Raw genomic sequence first — 21,396 nt, forward strand, 5'->3', positions numbered from 1 at the left:
CCACGGTATGGTTAACAAGAGCTTGAAGGGGAACATACGCACAAGAACGCTGAACAGAAATTCTTGAAAAATGGTTGATTCAGGGACGAATCTTTGAGAATAGTACATACCGATCGGATAGCATAGTTTCTTTTCTTCTACTATTTTATTATACGCGGAATAAATGTCCAAAACCCTTCTGCATAACTGAGCTGCGTATGTTTTGGTACTGCGCCTTAGAAAAATCCTTTTCACAAATAAATCTAAGTGCCTCCTCCGCAGTAAACGCTTCTGCAATAGGGACAGCCATAGATCCTAAATTCTCAACGGTCGATCTGACTGGACTTTTCGACAATCGTTCGATTTGTCTGCCAACTAAACGGAAACCAGCAGAATTAGCGTTGACGGCTGACGCTGAACCAAGTTCTTCCGTGGAATACTTATCGCGCAACTTTCCTAATCACTTTATTTTGGCTCTGCGACATATTTCGGAAAATGGTTTCTTCTTTCGGCCTTTACCTTTACCTTCGACTTCGAATCTTAACTTTCCTTCAAGCCACACAAAATTTTCCAGCTCGAACCGAATTTGCGTGCGCTTGCTCCGAATCCACAACCTTCTAAATTCCAACATGAAGATTTTTATTTTCTTCCAAGCACTAACAAGTCTCAATTTTACATTTGGATTACTACTTGTAATGAACTTAAGCAATTCATCAGTCTTTTTACCAGCAATAAGCAAATTTGCCAACTCTCTTCGACTAATATCCATATTTACTTGTATTATTTAAAACGAATAAAATCAGAAAACATTTTTTGACAGTCCACTTATGCAAAGCTTGCTGCGATGAGAGAATGATATTTGAAAGTGGCTTTTTTTATAATACAACGATATGCGTGTAAATGCGTTAATGCGTTGAACCTGCAAAACTACAAACTTTAAATCTAAATTGCAAATTTAAAAAAAATATCGTTTCCGCCAATTTTTGCTCAAATGCACTAAAAAGTATGGTCTTTCATGTGGTTGAAACAGCATTCAATTTTAGGTGCCCGCATCAGCGATAATGAGCCTTGAAATAGGCTCTTTTTTAACGAAAAGTGTCCATAACTTTTTAAAGAAAAAAGTTAGACCTTCGGTTTCTTGGAGAAAAATACTCGGCTTGAAGTTTTCAATAAGCTGTTCAAAGGTTGTGTTAACAAAAAGTAAAAGATACGAAAGTTATACTAAAAAACGTTTTTTTTTCAGGAACATCCTAATTTTTTTTTAATTTCTTGTTTAACAAAAACTAAAAGAGATAGAGCTTTAATATATTCAACAAATTTATTCAAAATAAGTTACTTTACAACTTTGTGGAAGACTGTGGAGCTCTACCTTTCATCAGTAAAAAGTTTATTTTCGTATTTTAGATAAATTAGAACCACCCTAATAACTATTCCAATAAAAAGAAGCATCTTCTGATGTACACAAATTCATCCTAAGACATGATACGGCTAAATTATACAGGTTTGTCAGAAAGTAAAAATTCCTCCTAAATTAGCGATCTGGACCACTGTGCCATGGTGAGGCAAAGAGTACTCAGACGTGTACGCGGAGCGTATAAGACCTTCCGAGACGACAGGATACCCGCTAGCTATCGACAGTACGCGACGTTAGAAACGCGAATGAAAAGTGATGAAAGCCAAGAAACGTAGTTACTGGTGCCGGCTCGTAGACGGATTAACTAGAAAAACATCGATGAGCACTTTTTGAATCATGGCTCGATGTATGATTCAAACCGTTCGATACTCGATTTCGCCGAGAAGGTCTGTCCGGATTGCATCCCGGCACGGAAGATATACCGCGCCGCGTCCCCTATCGATACCGCGAACGACACACCTCTTTAGATGGTAAAGTTCTTAATTACTCTTTTATCATGTAACAATAAAGCCCCAAGGCTTTATTGTCACATGAATCAAATTCAACTTGTTTAAGAATCTGTCAGACTCTGCCAAGAGACGTTTGTTAAATTTATTTAATAAGTTTGTTGAGTTTAACGATGTCCCACATTATTGGAGATAAGTGAGTGCCATCGTCATCCAAAAACCAGTCTACGACCACTACTCGTATCGACCGATTGCAATACTATTCTGTACCCGGAAGTTGTTAGAGAAAATTATCTTATTCTGCCCCGACAATTGGGTCGAGACAAATGGCTTCCGCAAAGGCAAAGGGGTGAACGATTGTCACAACAGAAATTCAAATAGCCTATGCTAGCAAGGAGCAAGTGGCAATAGTTTTTAGCGAATCCATTACAATGTTGGGTGCGTATTGCTTTGGGTTGCATGCACTCGACACATACGATGAGTCTAGCGGCCCTATTCTGCGCGGCGTGTGACGTGAGACGACTAATCTCACCTCACTCTACGTGACTTTTCTCACCCAATTCTGAAGGGTCACTTCGGGTGACGTGAGACGCCCATTTAACCGCAATGGGGAATCTCACCTCACCCGAGTCGACTCTCAGAATAGGGTGAGAAAAGTCACGTAAAGTGAGGTGAGATTAGTCGTCTCACGTCACACGCCGCGCAGAATAGGGCCGTAGAAGTGCTCGCGGGTGTCTTTCCGCTGAAAAATCAATTTTGGGGCCTCTCATCGATGGAATCGAAGGAAAAAGCATAACGCCTTCAACCGAGTATATCGATTGATGACGGCGATATCGAGGTAGCTGATGAGTTCGTGTAGTTGGGATCACTGCCGATAATGAGAGAGTCGGCCCTATTCTACGCGGCGTGTGACGTGAGACGACTTATCTCACCTCACTCTACGTGACTTTTCTCACCCAATTCTGAAGAGTCACTTCGGGTGACGTGAGACGCCCATTTAACCACAATGGAGAATCTCACCTCACCCGAGTCGACTCTAAGAATCGAGTGAAAAAAGTCATGTTAAGTGAGGTGAGTTTAGTCACCTCACGTCACACGCCGCGCAGAATAGGGCAGAGTATTCTAGTAAGTAATCGAGCTTTCTTCTAAAAGCCTTCCGGTCGAACAAAGTGCACTACCGCACGAAGTCAACCGTCTACAAAACGCTCATTAGGGCGGTTGTCCTCTACGGCCACGAAGTGTTAGCAAATGGAAGGTGTTGCAAACGATCTTCGGCATATGGAAGAAGGAGTGTGAGACGACGTATGAATCACGAATTACAACAGTTGCTTGCAAAACCACCCAGTACTTGCAGAGTGAAAGTAGGGCGGCTGCGGTAAGCTGACTTATGATTTTCGAAATTAATCCGACAGGTACATAAGGGGAAAGATGCACAGCGAGCAAGGTGAATCGATCAATTTGAAGAGGACCTGAGGAATCTTCGTGCCGTGCGAGGTTGGCGATAAAGAGCCATGGACCGAGTGAACTGGAGACGACTTCTTGATAGTTATGCCAAATGATATCACGGCAGATTTTTCTGTAATTTTGGTCCAATACTAACAAAACAATCATTTCGAAGCTCCTCACCACAGGTTTGTGCGTCTTCTTCCTTGGAATGATCCATTGAGATTATCTGTCTAAGAGGATAAATGTAAATTTATTTGTTTAAATATTATCAGTCGTAACGTCACTTATACTGTACTTTTTCTAATTTTTATTACTTCTTTAACGGCATAAATTTCAATATTCTATGGCTTTGAGTTCGCGTCATGTTTAGTATTTATTGAATGTTTAGCACCTTCTAATATATCATCTTAACAGATTAGCAGCATAAGTGTAGTTTTGTTCCATAGCTAGTTTTATTACTTGCGTTTAAAGTTAGACAACGAACGTTGTTACGGAAAAGATGAGGAGGCCTACTGTAGAATACTCTCAACTACAGCACGTCACACATCGCAAGAGCAACGGGTGGAACTAATATGAGAATAATTTTGCCTTTGTCGATGAAAGGATTCACACATAAGTCCCATATATTTTCATTGCCGGCTTAACATCAAAACATAACATAATTTTTATATTTATATCACGCTTACCCCGACATATATTTCAATTGAAATATTTTGTGCAATTATACCAGGATTTACAACTGGTAACAGAGGGAAGTAAAAGTAATCAAAAATATTGCATCGTCTTTTTTTAACATGTTCATTTTGTATATGGGACTGATATGCGAGGCTGGGGAGTAACGTTCATATAATGAAAGTGTGCATTAGTTCACACCAGGTTCAGTCTATATCTCTTCTGGATATAGTCCTGCAACCCCTAGGAACCTTTCCGTTTGCTTGCTTTCCTCTGTTCGTACAGCTGCCTTCGTAGAGCGTCAATCTGGGACCGCTTTAGGTTGCCGGGTACCTTGAACACACTTCTCATAAACATATGGCAGTCCATTAGAGTGGTGTTCTTTTCCAGGGCCCGGAAAAGGCCAATCAGCTGAGAAATGTCGTCCGTCGCGAGTATTTCCCGCCTCAAACCGATCACAATACTGATACCGACGCGTTGCAGAATTTTGTTCCCCTCAAGAAACACACAATCCCATATACGGAGGGCTGTTTCCGTTGGTACCACTTCCGCGTACAGACAGATGAGCCACTTGGTGGCTATCACAGGCCATGGCAGTCCTGGAATGAAAGTCAATCAGTGAGTAATGGGAAACCAAATGACAAAGTTCTATTGTTTTTATATAACTGTAAGCATCGTTAATAGTACTTAATTAATTTATTTTTCATTTGACCGGTTAGGATTTCTATTAAAAATACTGAATCTCTATAGGACATGTAATATTAATTTTTGTCCACTATTTATCTGTCAATATCGTTCCAATCAAGCACTGAGGTGGCCAACAGTATTGAAATAAGAAAATCATCAAATCCTCCTCGAAAGAAGGCATTGCATTGACAGTTCTCGTGCTCGATTGAAATGTCACTGAGAGATAGACTGTAAATGAATGATTGACAGGTCAAGTCTTTATACCAGAGATTCAATGTCTTTAGTATCCGTGGTATATTGGATTAGGAAAAACCCACTTGTGCGAACAGTCTTCAAATGTGCATATAAGTCGTATTTTCAATTGACATTTTATACGATTTTAGCCGTCTATTCTCTTACCTAAATCAGCTATATGTTTATGCACATCAGGTACACGTATTCTAATTAATTCACTAAGCACATCGATATCCGTGATTAAATTATCCATCTTCTTAGTGTGGTAGAGTGGGACAATGTTCTCTACCAGTACTTTGAGCAGCCAGAACGTTGATTCCTCGTTCTTGGTAACAATCAGTATCAGGCCTGCGTAGGAATAGGAAAGCGCACAGGCCCGTGAATATACGTATGTAATCAAATTATAAACTTTTGCATTGTGGTCATTAGCTTCCGCTTGTCGCTGGATACGCTTGCAAAATCTCACTCACCGGCAATATAATTCAGTCCCTGGCAGTAGCCGACCGCTTTGTTGTGGTGTGCATACGTTATGAGCACGTTGTACAGGCCCAGCTTGTACTGATCAAAGTGGATGTTGTCCGGGAACGTCCGCGGTAGATCGATTTTAATTTGGTCAGCTAAAATTAAATATTTTCCATTAATTATATGCTACCACACCGTGTGTAACAGAATGGTCAATACTCACAAATCTCCTGATCGAACTCGTACCGCAGCAGGGTTTGATAGAGGGTCGGCTCCTTTTGCTGTAGGCGGGCTGCCCCGGAAGATTTCATCCATATCTCTTCTCGCAATGGACCCGGAATACCCTTGCGTACGAATCGTTTGAGCTTGCGGGGATTCGTGAGGATGTCGCCATCTTTGGCGAACTTTTGCCACCTTATGCTACGTGTCGTCAGCACCGTGTAGTAGCTGGACATGATGTTTTCGTAGGATTGATAGTCGAAATCCGGCTCCCGCTTGAAGCCATACTCGTCTACATCACTGGAAATATGAGATGGGATTCTAAACAGTTAGTTTTGGTGATAAACCATGTTTGAAGATTATAAAACTGCACGGTAAGCCGTTCGATAATAAAACGATAAAACAAATATTTGTTTATGCCATTTTTGGGTTAAAGAGGATGGTTGCAAAAGACAGTAGACTTTGTTTAATTTTGCGATTCTATGATTCTTGAGTTCTTGTTTTTGTTTTTCATTCCAACCACACATCATACCGAAAGACAGCAGAAATGCAAATGCAGCTCGACTGAAACATGTTCAACAACTTTCGTATCGATATGAATAAAGACAAACAACAATCCAGTTGATATTGAACTAAGAAGAAGTTGATATTTTTTGTAAACGAAATAGGCGCAATGAACATATTTTTTAATACAAATATGGGCTTGAACGACTTTTGTGATTTCTCATCATGTTACCGTGATATTTTATTCATGAGTTTGCTATCGGATTTTTCTGTCAAAGTAGCGTGGTTTATGTTCATGATTACACGTCACGATTTTCGTAAGTTCTATTTCGTGGTATTTTAGTCATGAATAGAGTGATTCATGCTCATGATTTCAGGATACAAGTCACGATTTTTGTGTAAGTAATGTGTTTTAAATTCATGATTTCAGGATCTTTGTCACGATTTTCATAATTTCTATACACGTTATCGTGATATTGTAGTCACGAGTAGTCATTTGTGTTCATGAATTCACGATTTTTGATATTTTAATCACGAATAATGTGTTTTATGTTTATGATTTCAGGATCTTAGTCACGATTTTCGTTATTTTATCTTGATATTTTAGTCACAAGTAGAGTGATTTATGTTCATGATTGCAGGATCTTAGTTACGATTTTTGATATTTTTCTCCCGCATAGTATGGTTCATGTTCTTGATTTTAGGATCTTAGTTACGATTTTCTTAATTTATTTGCTTGTTATCATGATATTTTATTCTAGAGCTTACTTTCGAATTTGACACGTAGAGTGATGTGACTGATGTTCATGGCATCAGCAGTTTTATTATGATATTCATAACTTCTCTTCGCCTTACAGCGATCTGTTATTTTTTGGTTATTATCGGTTTTTGTACTCGGAGTATCGCGAAAAAATAAACAGGAACATAAATATGTGACTAATAAGCAGGACCTTGTTCCATGAACTATATCACGAGCACGATTTGTGGCTCTATAATGTATTTTTGGTGCCCAGCGCAATTTTCTTTTTCTGTCGAATCATCATACTGAACTTCAGCAAATGAATAACGATATTCTAGGTCCTAATAGTTTTCTTATATCTACTGCTTGTGCCTCTAGCTGGTCGCTAGCAGCTGGACATATATGAGATTTCATGGAATAGTGCATGAAACAAAAATGATTCTACAAATAATACTCTAGATTTTGTGAAATAGTCCCCGTGAAAATTTTATGACGATGTTGCATGAAATTGAAAATGCTTAAGGATATCTTCTAAATATCACAAGCACGCAAGATAGGTCCTAGGTCAAACACTAGTAATCATGAACTAGTTCACGAACCCATGAATAGTATTTCATGAATTTGGGGAATATTTTACGTGCACGAAAGGTCAGTCATGGACGGCGCCGGTGGTTGAGTGGTAAGCGTGACCTCCACTCATTCCAATTGGCCTAGGTTCAATTCCAGCCGAGGTCGTTGAGATTTTCCTGAGGTGAAAAAATCTGTGGTCACGTCTTCCTTCGGAAGGGAAGTAAAGCCGTTGGTCCTCGATCCATGAGTTGATGGAGTCACCTCTCTAGCGTCGGTAATGAAGAAGGAGAATCCACCTTCTATACTTACTAACAAACATCCTCCTCCCGTGAAACTTGTGGAGTGCGCAGTAGTATATACGGCCTCTAGCAAAAGCAAGTATCGGACTAACATTCCTTGCCTTTCCTTCCGCGATCTACGCTCGGGCCTGGTCGTCGCCGGTATTGATCAATTAACACTAGGATTACCAGGAGTTACCCATTGAAAGATGTTTCGCTACTCCCAAGCATACTTATCTACTGATTCCCTGTGCAACTTCAGCTAGTCCAGATCAAGAACGGAGGGGCAGCCAGAGGTGGTCACGCAATATCAAGCTATTTTACGTGCACGAATGATCAGTCGTGACTATTGTACTAGGAATCACGAATACACGAATAATATTTGATGATTTCGTGCACTGTTTTACGAACAAGAATGGTATGTCATGACTATTATACATGATTTCGTGAACTATTTCTCAAGCACGTATATTGGATCATGTCTAATACATTATGAAACGTGAATTAGTTCACGAGGATTGTACAGATTCATGAAAAAATCCGAGCTTCGTAAAATAGTTCACGAAAAAGTATCCAGACTGTTCTAATTTTGTGAGCTAATGTCCCTAAATCTATGAATAACATAATAAGCGAACCTTTGGTTTTATGAATAATGTTTTTAAAATTGTCTACTAGTTCATGTACAAAAAATCGATTTGGTAATGACACATCGGAAAACATGACTTAAATTCACAAAACAAAAATAAATATTTTCACTAATAAAAGCGTTACGCGGGCGTTACTGAAGGGCAATTGAACATAATTATAAAAGTCATGATTTTTGTTCATGGTCCTGCTTTCGTAACGTAAAAACGTGGTTGTTCCAGAATTCATGGCAATTATTCACGATTTTGGGAACAATTTTATTTTATTTGTGTTTTGGCCAAACCATCGATGATATTCACAGACATTGTTAGATATTGTTCATTTGAATAGTCCCCACAATCAGCTAAAATTAAAAATTTGGTATTGCTTATTATGATCAAACATAAAAAAAAATTTCGCCTGAGTTGTTGAGATACTTGTAATAAAGAATTTTGCAGAAGATCTTGAATTGACGGTCAACTGAAATTAAGGGAGTTGCAACATAAAACGCTTTATAAATCCATAATCTTGAGTACTATAAATTCAAGTTCCCCAGGATTTTTTTTATTACGGGTAGGGGACATGGGGAGACTTGACCAAGTGCAAAATTATATTTTTTGCTATGGCGTCTTCTATTCGATTCTTAAAAATTTTTCAAAAATATTTTTATACTTGTGTCGATCCCTTAAGGTAATTTTAAATGTTTGGAATGAAAAATCTTTTCCTTACAGGAAATATTACGTGATTAATAAATTTGCATTAAATGATGTAACTTTTTATCAAACTTTATATGGACATATCTACTCGACTACTAATTACAATTAATGTACTAATATACCATCTTAATCCTTGTGAAGCAGTGAAATGATTTTACATAAATTGGAACATTGGAATAGTTATTACTAGAATTTGCATCACATTGAACTAATGTTGGGGAGACTTGACCAAGATTTTATGGGGAGACTTGACCAAGTGGCAATTGGCTGAAGAAAAATACAAAATTTCTGATATTTATTATGCTTTGGTATCTATTGTTAATGTTAATCACGCCATAAAAAAATCCCACCTCAAACATAAGTCCTTATATTTAAATTTTAGTATTCTTAAACAAAGTTAGCAATAGTAGAGCTGATTTCGTGACGTGTGAACATGCAATGCAAGCAGTACACTTAATCCTAAAAAAGAAATGCATTAAAAAATTGAAATTGATCAAATACAACCCTTTTATATTTTTTACTGCTACTTAAGGATCTCGACAATATGGAAAAAAATATTATAGCATTTTTTATGTCATTATTTTTTGTTATGATTTTTCAAAATTCTCTTGGTCAAGTCTCCCCACGCCTTCGTCAAGTCTCCCCGCAGTGGGACTTAACCAAAAAAAAACTGTCACAAAAAAAGCTTTTGTAACTTTTCAAAAATTAAATTAAAAATTCTGCAAAAAATCATGAAGATGCACAATAACTTTGCTCATTATATCTCAATGACTTTTGAGGGATTGAAGGCTTTTTAGAGATTTATGCAGTTTTAGCTGAAAACCTGGTCAAGTCTCCCCATGTTCCCCTATCTCTAAGACTTTGTCGAAGAAACCATCTTTCTATCTCTTCAGGAGAAATTTGCTTTAGTTCGACCATAGTAAGCCATGCTAAATTTAAATCTTTGCCTGATTATTCATATTAAGAATTTCTGAAAAGATACCCTGTGAATAGATGGTTTGGCCTCTGGTGAATTAATTTTATGTAGAATAATTAAAACGTGTAAGATCTTCCGGATTTGATAGTCAAATACACTCATTATTCAAGACGTCGTAAAAATCAATATCTAGGTGGAATTCAAAATAGCGGCTTCGAAATGGCGATTTCCGTCTATCTCTGTACATGGTCCTAAAACTACGAGCCTGCAGTCGTAGAACACTGGAATCAAAAATCAAAAATAATTTCTTAAAGCTAATGAAATTCTGTACGACTCATACCTAAAACTATTATTAAAAATTCTTTATTCATATTTTTTGGATGTGGTTCAAGTGAAAAAGGTGACATACAACTTAATTTTATAATTCAAATTCAAGATGGAGAAAAACAGTTTTTACTAAAATTGTTCTCCACTACGGAGAAATATAGCATAGTGCATCTTGCATTGGCTAGCTAAGCGAAAACAAATGTTTCGATTTCATTAGTTCTCATCACCTAAAAATGACTTTCTTTTCTTGTGGGACATCACTCAACCTGGCGCTAGCTTAGTCCTGTCACTTAGTTAGTGTCGTATTCTGATGAGAAGAAATCGAAACGTAAATTCCATAACTAAGACTTCTATAGATTTTTTGACTTGTCAAATTTCAAAATCAATTTTCGAGTACAAAAGTTCTGGTGTCTCAACTGTACCGACAGATATTAAACCAAATAATATACATTTGTACACATCTAGATTTAAGTAGTATTCCGTAGTTTGGCTCAAATCGACATTATGTGGGTTTCTTTGAGCACATAATGCTTAGCTTATAGTATGGAATCGTTTGAATTTGTTCTAGTATGGGAATCTGACAGTCGCTGTTTTGCGTGACATCAGTTTTTTAAATTAGTTTATTTGACACGGCTCCATGAGTTAGCTTGATGGAGTCGTTTGCCTTTTATTTTATACAACGCACAGTGGGGTCGATTGCAACTTTCGACGCTCAAAACCTCTAGCGCCCTGGGTATGTATCTTGGATAATTGGTGTGTTCAGCAAAGTATCGTGGATAAAAATAAGCATTATTTTGACAACTTTGGTTTTGATCTAGATAAGTGGAAACTGATCTAGATCAGTTCTATCTTTTCGTCCTATCAAAAAGTTTTCTTCGGTAAAGTTGTTTGTTTTGATATGCTAAACATATGTTTCAAGGACACTTATACTCTATAACCTATGTAGATGGCGCTACATGACATTTAAAAAACATATTCGAAAAAAATAATTTTTTGCATTTTTTTTATGAAAAAATCTCTGGAAAATTTTGGTTATTCCTAAATCTTTGAAAACATCCAATAATGAAAAAGTTGTAAAGAGTGATAAATGTTATCATGGCATTTAAAGGGTGTTTTCATCATAAATATTGAAAAAATATGACCCACAAAAATTTTATTAACTCAGGAAGCGGCAGATAGCGGCAGCTGAAATTTTGTTTGTGACTAGTAGAGACCTTTAACTTTATAACCACGAAGAGAAAAATGTGTGTTTTTTTTAGATTGGCTTGACGCTAAATCTCCAGAACGGAAACACATTTTGTGTTTCAATCGAACAACTGGTCAAACGTGATGTACCGTCCGACCGGCGCTAATCTATTCCGGCAATAAGTTAGAGTCGGTTTCTGATGAGACGAAGCCGAAACGCACCCATGACTTTGTTAAAATAGTAATTGTGGCCTTTACATACAAAGAGTGATTTCACCTACAATTTTCCCCCTGAGGAGAAATTTTGATGTTTACGAAATTTTTCCACCTTAAGGAGGAGTATAGCATATTTACATGACCTTCTGGTAGTCGCGCTAGTGCACTGAGTGCACGCTGCACTGTTAATCTAGCGAAATCGTCTTGAGGCACTAGCGGTTGCTCGTTCAGTGGGCCATAAACGCGACTTGCGGAGGGATAACATGGTTTTACTGAAGAAAAAATCAGGAATTTTTTACTAAGAAGGGAGGATAAATTAATGCATGACTATATGACATGGGGGCAGGGTGAGTCAATTTTTATGAGTTTATGAATGATCCCTAAAATAATTGTTCGAGCACAGTTATTTAAGGTCAAGATCACATAATTTCTAAACCGTCAACTTTGGACGTTTAGTAGCTTCGAGAAATTTTACATCGTAAAACAGCACATCTTCCGAATTAAAAAAACAGTATGACGGTAAATCCTCCTAGAAATTATTATGAAGAGTTCACCCTTCAAAGAAATTTAGTTCAAGACTTAATTCCCTCAGTAAAGGTTTTGCAAGTGCTGTTACAAACAACTTTGTTGAAGACATGAATACTCAATGTGTTCAGGGTATCAAAATATATTGGGCGATTTGTGAAAGAAAACATTTAAAATAATTTATTCTATTATTACCGTATATTATAAATCTCTTCTGCTGCTTACAAACTATAAAATACAAATTTTGTCCAAGGCATAGGTTTCTGAAGTTTACAATAATGTTATTTTAAAGAAAACTGGATTCATAAAATTTTTGAGAATATTATTTTATAGCTCGATATAATCTGTAGGGGAGAGTGAGGACACTTGATCCTTGGGGATATTTGATTCCCTGGCCATATCTCCTAATCTATCGCAATCGCACAAAATTATCACAAAAATAAAAGAAAATGAAGCATTTGGTCGTTCAGGATGTTTAAAAAACAAATCTGATGTATTACATTAGGTTTGGAAAAGTTGTATAATATTTAAGAAAATATGTGTTTAAATCAATCTCGAAGATCTTTTCACAAATTTTTTGAACGGTTGTATGAGAACGTCGAACTAATTATTTATAAATATTTTCAAGTACGATTACTTTTTAAGGGATTTTGCCTAGAAAAACACGTTTTTCGAATAAAAAGTTTCACAACGAAAACAAAAAATTTAAATTTTGTTCACCTCATACAACAGGCATCTTTGATCCCTGTAACACTGGGTATTCTTGATCCCTATCATTAGTTCTTTCAAACACTTTCGAAATGTATATAAATAGAAGAACATCATTTTCATAATGTACCTGGCGCTATTAATTGATCTAAAATGTTTTTTCCGTGAACAAATGATAGTATAAGTTATTGAAGGTTGAAAAAGCCAGTTAATCAGCACTGATTTACAGCAAATACTTGTCTCGACTTTCTACTGTAGTTAAAGTGCATCTAAAAAGGTAGTCTTATTAATTAATTTGTTAGGATAGATGGTTAGCTGAACTTTCATGTCTATAGGTCATTGCGTGCTTTGTTTCTTTAGCCCTAGCAGGCGGGGGATCAAGTTACCACACGATTTTACAAAAGCCTCGTTTTGACATGATTTTCAAAAATGTTCATGAAAATTATTACTGACAGGACATAGTATTCGGATTTACACATTATTCAGTGCTCTTACAATTCGAATCGACTACAAGATGGTGAATTATGCAATTAAATTTTTTATTTCATTGAAAAGTTACGAGAAACAACAAAAGTGGGATCAAGCGTACCCCCTCTCCCCTACATGTAGCATTCACACCTTCAACAAAATTATTTTAAATGATATTCTCAAAAACTTTGGTAAAGACACGAAGTCGCTGAATTTTTTTTCTCCGTGAGCATTTCTCGGACATAAATATTTCGCGTGTAAGTATGTTTGCTGTGGATGGTAGTTCCAAACGGAAAAGGCTATTGAAATTCACTTCCAAGTATTTGATTTGGCAGGCCATATACACTTCTGGCAAACGTAGTGAACCATTCGTGCGCAGGACTTGTATGCGGTTAATTCTGAGGATTTTGTGCCGAAATACACACACCCACGAAGCTATCCTGAACTGACCTATTCAGCAATCATAAAGCGCGAAGTTTAGAAGACCAAAGGAGAGATGAAAGGCGAAAAATTATGAGTAAGTGGAAAAAACGTATAGGAAACGACGTTACCGGTTCCGATAGAGGGCGTCAATCGTAAATGTCTAGTATTTTACTCATCCTCAGGCCCGACGAGAGGGGGGGGTCAGGGGGGGCAACTACCCTGGGGCCCGGGTCTGTTTTGGGGGCCCGCATTTTTAACTGAATTAAATTTATTTTAATTTAATTGATGAAGTTTATTGTTTCTGTCGACACTGCAAATATATTACAATCAACTACTTCAACTTTAGCGGCATTAATTGGGTTCGCAATAATACATCATTTCTGTACCCACACTCATCACACTCATCAACTAACACGTGTATCACTCAGCTACTCGACGGTTACAGCACCGCGGGGCTAGTTCAACTATGTGACGTCACTAATGACAACAACTGTATTTTGGATCTTTGCTTTGGAAGCCAGGAGCTCTCCGATCACTTTGCCGTTTGTCGTGCTCCAGCTCCTCTCGTTAAACTATGCCAACACCACCCTGCTCTTCATTGTTTTCTCCGAAAATGTGTACCTTGTACATTCGAAGATACCACTGAGAAACTGACATATGCCTATCGCAAGACAGATTTTCGAGGAATGCACCTTTTCTTGTCTCGTATCAATTGGAATGAAATCTTGTCACAATCTGATGCAAACGCAGCGGCTGAAATTGTTTCGAACGTACTGATTTATGCTATCGACCAGTTTACTCCTAAAAAACTCAATCATGGCTGTGAATATCCTCCATGGTCGAATCGTACACTAAAAAAGTTTAAATTGGCCAAAAGGTCAGCTCTAAAAAAGTTTTCGAAATACCGAACCGATATGCTAAAGAATCAGAATATTTTTAAATCATTGTTACAAGAGACTTAATAAGCCTCTCTTCAATTCCTACCTTCATTCAGAGCCACCTTCGTAACAATCCAAAAAAGTTTTGGAATTACGTTAATGAACAGAGGCGTGAGTCAGGTTTACCCACTTCTATGTCGCTGGGTGATTTAGAAGCGACTTCATTGCCGGACATCTGTGAGTTATTTCGCCAACAATTCAGCAGTGTTTTTACCAATGATACTCTTAATAATCAACAAGTCTCCGCAGCAGCCGACAACATTCCCCGTAGGACTAGTATTGGACCTCATTTCACGATATCTTCCGATATTGTACAAAAAGCTTGCACAAAACTCAAGTGTTCTAACACTCCTAGACCTGACGGAATCCCATCATCTATCATTAAAAAATGCTCGTCGTCGCTTTGCCTACCTCTGTCCGTCGTTTTCAATATATCGTTAAGTTCCGGAGTGTTTCCTACCATCTGGAAATCATCTTACGTTTTTCCGGTTTATAAAAAAGGATCCAAAAGCGAAGTTCCCAATTACCGAGGAATCGCATCTTTATGTGCACTATCGAAATTATTGGAGCTCATCGTTCTCGAGTTTTTGACACATTGTTGTTCTAGATACATCTCAGAAGCTCAACACGGTTTCATTCCCAGGCGATCTACTTGCACTAATTTAGTAGCCTACACCTCATTTATCGCTCGCTCGCTACAGGATCGATTGCAGGGTGATGCAATATACACCGATCTGTCGGCCGCCTTCAATAAAATCAACCAATGGCTTCGATCTTATTTGTCAGGCCGTAAAATGTCTGTTAAAATCGGGAATCATTTATCCTCATCCTTCGACGTAACGTCCGGCGTACCTCAAGGCAGCCATATCGGTCCTTATATTTTCCTTCTATACATAAACCATCTGGATTCATTAAGTGCTTCAAGGTGTCTTATGCCGATGATTATAAGTTATTCCATATAGTTAAAAGTTACTCTGATGCTTTGTTTTTGCAATCTCAGTTAGACATTTTCGCTAATTGGTGCATGACTAACAGGATGGTTTTGAATGCCTCGAAGTGTTCTGTGATTACGTTTGCACGAAAACGCTCCATCGTAACATTCGACTACACTATCTTGCAAAACAAATTAAAAAGAGAAACTACAGTGAAAGATTTAATGGTTCTTATGGATTCAAAGCTTACATTTAAGGATCACATTGCTTTTATCTCGTCTAAGGCTTCGCGTAATCTAGGAGTTATTTTTAGGGTTACTAAGCATTTCACTAACGTACAGTGCTTAAAAACGTTGTACTGCTCGCTCGTTCGTTCCACACTGGAATACGCCGCCGTTGTTTGGGCTCCTTTCTACAAGAACAGCATTCAACGCATCGAGAGTATTGAGCGTAAATTTGTGCGTTTTGCGCTGCGCCACCTGCCTTGGAGCGATCCCTACAATCTGCCCAGATACGAAGATCGTTGCAACCTCATTGGTCTTGAAACACTGTCTTTGCGCCGCAATGTGACCAAAGCGTCTTTTGTCTCTGATCTGTTATTGTCTCGCATTGACTGCCCTGATTTACTGTCTTCTCAACATTGATATTCGCCTCCGAAACCTTCGTTCCTACTCTTTTGTCCGTCTTCCAGTGTCTCGTACTAATTATGGCAAAAATGAACCCGTCAGTAGCATGTGTAGTGTTCAATCAATGTTACAATGTCTTTGACTTCAATTTGTCTCGCACTTCTTTAAAAAAATTGTTTTCGCGCACACTTTCCCAAACCTGATAGTGTTAGCCAATTTTTTATGTTAATGTTAATACTTTACCTATGTAAGATAGAGTTTAAGAAGTGTTTATTTTAAGCAGTGTTTAGTGTTAGTCATTGTATCATTTGGTTTGTTTGTTAAATGTTGATACCTAAAAGATAGAGGTTTTGTGCCTACGGGAGAAGGAGCTTTTGAAAATCCACTCCCGCGGGTTTTTCCCTCTCAATAATAATAACTACGTTCCAATCGTTCCAATGGTTTTCTGAAGTACGTGAACGTAACCCAATTAGATTCATTCAACAGTGCAATAGAACCATTCTGGTTTCATTTATCGCAAGTGTTTGTCAAAGTGTACAGTATGAAGTTGTTTACAATTTATCATATTCTTAGCTAATGTTACTAATAAAAGTTGGATATTTTCGGAATGGGGTTGACGAGTAGATGACGAAAATCAATGAATGAAGCCACTTTGAAAACCAAGATGGCGAATTCCAGTTAAGACATCTCTATAACCTAAAATATTGACATTTTCGAAAAAAGATAATCATAGAATAGATATAGGTATATTGATTTGTGATGCGGATGATATGATTATAGAAAACTTCTCTGAACCGCTCATCTACTCGGCAAACCCGCTTAAAAATACCCTCATAGTTTATACAGATATTGTTTGAAATAGCTCCAAGGTACCATTTCTATCATCTACTCATTAAGCCCGTTTAAAAAATTCCCAAATTGTTAGGGTTATCGAGATTATTGTTCAATCGGAAGTCTCCATCCTGGATTTCAAAAAGGTGCCAAATATCCATTTTCATCATGTACTTGTCAAGCCCGTTCCGGAAATACCCATATTGTTAGGGTTATCGATAATGTTGCTCAACCAACGAATTTTGATAAGAATGTGAAGCGAATTTTTTACGATCTAAATCCCAAAAAACGAACTAATTCAATTTACGAACCCTTGGCTTGGTCCGTAAATAGAGGTTCCAGTGTACACATTTGATGCAGAAAAATGTGGGAATTGAACTAGATACTTATTCTACCTATTAGTATTCACCAAAAGTTGAAACTCTTTCTCTCACAACTCTCTGTCTCAGTCTTTCTAACAGCAGACTTCGCTGTTGGATCCCATTCATCGCATTCGGAATGTTTTCTCTCTGAATGTTGGCGCAAATGTAACAACTGATTCCAAAACCGATTTTACCATGTTCAGAAACCAATAAAGAAAATTCGTTCAGGTCATAGTGACAACTGCAATAGCTGCATCCAGTGCCTCAAAATCATCAACATGTACCAACAATAAGAAACAAGGCAGCATCAGTGGTGCGAAATTTTACATTCAGTTGCCTATTTCTGATTAATTTGCTGAATTCAATATTCAGTTTCAATGCTTCCCTCATTCATTCACTTCCAAACTGACTGAAATTTTATGCAGAATCGAATGGTTGAGTGCAGAGGAAATATAAATTCATTCACAAACCAAAGCATTCATTTGTTATTATGTGGACAGTTTGAAGGCAGAAGTTCTTTTACATTTTCGAGCATAACTGAACTGCATAATCTATATCTGGTGCACTTTTGCTTGATGATCTCAGAGCGGACGGACGAGGAAAACAAACAAACCTTCAATTCATCGCGGCGGGCATAAATAGAATTTTATTTCTCTTTCAAGCTCACGAAGGGATGTCAATTTTTCTAAGCTCGGATTCTGAGCAGCATTAACGATGGTAGCATTAACGTGCGTCAAGGGAGCATGAACGATGGCGATATGGACTGTATGGCAATGTCGCAAAAAAGGTTTCCAATTGCAATGGCAAATCGGACGCAAGTCATTCTAATGGCCAGCCACAAACAAATATTCCTTTATTATTTTTATTTTTTCATCTATTACTTATTTAAAATACTGACGACTCTGGTAAGCTAACGCATTGAATCGTATCAAATAAACAATTTTCATAAAAAATAGTTTAATTGAAACGGTTGCATTTGTATAGTTCCTCTAATCGATGTTGAAATAAGAAGTCATATATGGTACGGCCCGTCAGTACTTCGAACCCCGGGGCCCGGCGCGGCTCTCGACGGCCCTGCTCATCCTAAAATTTAACCGATATATGTAAGCAGACATACATACATATACCGTACTACTGTTAACCTTTGTTTACATTTCGATGACTAGAACTGATTTACCAATCAATCTAAAGTGTCGCAATAATTATCAACTTACCCTCTATAAAGCCATTTTAGTTCAATAGTGTCCAGGAGCAACGAGTGATTTTGGGTGGTCGACCCTGGTAAGTGTGGTTTGTTCAAAATAGAACACATACTTCCTTATCAAATCAATCCATGAAAAGAAGAGGGCTGTTGCCAGCCATTAGATAACAGCAATGCAAGATAACACACTTTGAGACTACATAATCGAGTTGCGGTATACTATAGGGACATTTGGCTTGGCCATAAAAATCAGCATAAATTGTTTTGAATATGGGTCACTCCATTACAAACCGTACGAATACTATCATTTCCACATGCCTATCTCCAGTTGTACTGATTGGATTAATGTCATTATTTGTCTGTTTTCAGGTAAGTTAAAATGAATTTAAAAGCAAATTTTCATTCCCAATTGTTTGTTTAAATCAATTACTAAATTATTGAAAGAAGTAAAGGTCTTTCCTCCAGTGTGATTTAATAAAAATCATTAAATTTTTGTTCTTAATTCTTCTATCAGCTAAATCTTTTTTTATTTCAAATTATCGAATCTTTTTTGGATTCTTAGATGTTAATTATCTCCCAGCGCAAGTTATGCAGTGCGCAAGAAGTCGCTAAAATGCACTGTGCTGGGATAGGCAATACGACTGTGTTTCGAAGAATCTACAGCAATTAATATTGTCATAAACAGTATTCAGATATTTTTACCTGCTCCAATTTCGATTTCACATAATTCGAATCATGAGTATTAATTGGATCGACTGATTCTTTGGCAGTGTAATAGAGATTTCATATTAATAGATCCGCGGCGAAGCTGAGCAAATTCCAAATTTTATATTTAAATATATTTAAATAATTTCATCTCCACACTAAACAACAAATAATGTGCATATTTTGAAACACTCGAATTAAAAAGCAAGCCTAAGCCCCATGTTCAACATTGTGGCTCAATCTTTGACAATTGGCTACGGCAAAGGAAAAAATGAAAAACCAAAGTATTTACCTTTAGTATAAAATTGAGTGAAACCACTTTTTTTGCGTGGAGGCTAACTAGAATAAGTCTCGGATTACATCTTATCAGAATCATCTGACTTCGTCTCATCAGCATCTGGCACTGACTTAGCTTCTTAACGCTACGTGAGCCGTAATAATATCTTACTGTTAGAAAATAATTATTGAAAGTACAACTTAAGAAGAAAAAGTGTTTATAGTCCGTTGGAAAAGTTTTGTATGGTGATATAAATACTAAACCTTAGATTTAGTATCAGTATCAGTTTTAAAATTTAGTAACCAGAAATTATAATAGTGCATCAAAATATTTGACACATAGAATTGATTAGAAAGGCTATCTTGCGCTATGCTGAAAATTTATATTTGTGCTAAGATCTAGGTTTTCAACAGAAAATCATCCATATTTTTGAATTAGAATTAGAATATTTGCAACTAAAAAGTAGCATTTCGCATATTAGACCTGCAACTAGTATGTTTCAGAGCTGTTCGGCCTTTGGTGGTCGCCATTCTAAGCCATCCCAAGCGCAAATCTTTCATCTGATTGCAGTGAAATTTAACGAATTTAACACATTTACAATAGCAAAGCTCTACTTTGTTCATTTCCTCTTTGTTTTGTCACTAGACCGTCGCAAACTCACAAATAGCATACCATATATTTTATACTTTATGCGCTACCTTGATTAGACACTGCTTAACATCAACCAATTCAGCCAACCACCGTGCCAGGCGCAAAAGCATGACTCACCTGAATCTTGACACCGCCATCCCTGCGACGCCGCGTGTTCAACCTAGACGTCTCGCTTGTTTGTTTCAGTAATGATAAATCGTCACCTTGTGCTACCCGGCGACTTACACCGCCACCACCGACACTGACGATGGATGGCGCCGTGACGCTGATACTGCCTGACGTCGCCGTCGAGTTAATAAAACTACTGTTCTTGTACCCAGTCTTGCATATATGACACCGAACTTTCACACGACAAATCTCATTTGGACCCGTTCAATTTCTAAAGCTGGAATAAGTTTACCTATTAACTGCGGGTACTAACAACGGAAGAACTGATTTTCTATGCAAAAACCGTCCTGTGGACGTAATGTGCCAAACTTGTACAATTCAAAGTTACTTCCCTCAACACAATCGAACGGTACTGCTACCGAGAAAGGTTATTTCATTGCACCTTTTACTCGCTAATCAATTTGATTCTCATACACTAATACATAACACAGCAGACCATAGCACTTCGCGAGTACGTTATCGCCCCGCACGTCACTTGCTGGGCCAGTGTTGTTTATATCTTCATAATGATTGTTTTCCTTCAAGATTAGAATAGCGGAAGCACAGCTGTTTTTTAATAAAAATTTCGAAGTCGACTAACTGGAAGACACGGTCGCTTACCTTCGACTAGCCTTCTTTGGTAATTATAATCGAAGAACTTTGCACTGACATATACGCGCTCACACAAAAGAATGGGGACAAAATCTGCATTCCAACAGATCACTACGAACGAGTGGGTGTACCACCCTTCATGAATGAAGTAGCAGCAATTCTCGGAGTAAACACACGATCATTGCTTGCTGTCCAGTACACAGCGAAGGTGGTAAAGGTGTATCACATATAACCAGGCTGATGGCAGTAGACCAGAGACAGATTGAAATAATTTGTTTTGGTTGTTCTGTCAATTTTTGTTACGCATGGAAACGCCAGACATGCGCATGAAGTTTCTGAAGGGCCATACAAAACGT

General features: G+C 37.6%; 1 protein-coding gene across 4 annotated transcripts; it reads right to left on the reverse strand.

Moving 5' to 3' along the window:
- Positions 1-2,578: 2,578 nt before the first annotated feature.
- LOC131684841 (growth hormone-regulated TBC protein 1-A) lies at positions 2,579-21,305 on the reverse strand. 4 transcript variants are annotated; one of them, XM_058968052.1, is made up of 6 exons: positions 21,099-21,305; positions 20,399-20,995; positions 5,564-5,859; positions 5,349-5,495; positions 5,044-5,226; positions 2,579-4,556 (listed from the first exon to the last, which is right to left on the reverse strand). In XM_058968052.1, the coding sequence occupies exons 2-6, from the start codon at positions 20,416-20,418 to the stop codon at positions 4,201-4,203; spliced, it is 1,002 nt and encodes a 333-aa protein (XP_058824035.1). In that variant the 5' UTR covers positions 20,419-20,995; positions 21,099-21,305; the 3' UTR covers positions 2,579-4,200. The 4 variants fall into 4 exon arrangements, with proteins under 4 accessions (XP_058824035.1, XP_058824036.1, XP_058824034.1 ...); XM_058968053.1 differs by having other exon boundaries at positions 20,399-20,666; positions 21,050-21,305; XM_058968051.1 differs by having other exon boundaries at positions 20,399-20,967; positions 21,050-21,305.
- Between the last annotated feature and the right edge of the window lie 91 nt (positions 21,306-21,396).

Source organism: Topomyia yanbarensis, chromosome 2, assembly GCF_030247195.1.
Source record: "Topomyia yanbarensis strain Yona2022 chromosome 2, ASM3024719v1, whole genome shotgun sequence".
Lineage (NCBI taxonomy): Eukaryota > Metazoa > Arthropoda > Insecta > Diptera > Culicidae > Topomyia > Topomyia yanbarensis.

Excerpts from the sequence above, each read along its gene's own strand:
- LOC131684841 (XM_058968052.1), bottom strand. The coding sequence starts at position 20,418 with ATGGCGGTGTCAAGATTCAG. Across the intron at positions 5,496-5,563 it reads CGAGTTCGATCAGGAGATTT|CTGACCAAATTAAAATCGAT; the intron begins GTGAGTATTGAC and ends ATTTAATTTTAG. Across the intron at positions 5,227-5,348 it reads GGGACTGAATTATATTGCCG|GCCTGATACTGATTGTTACC; the intron begins GTGAGTGAGATT and ends ATTCCTACGCAG.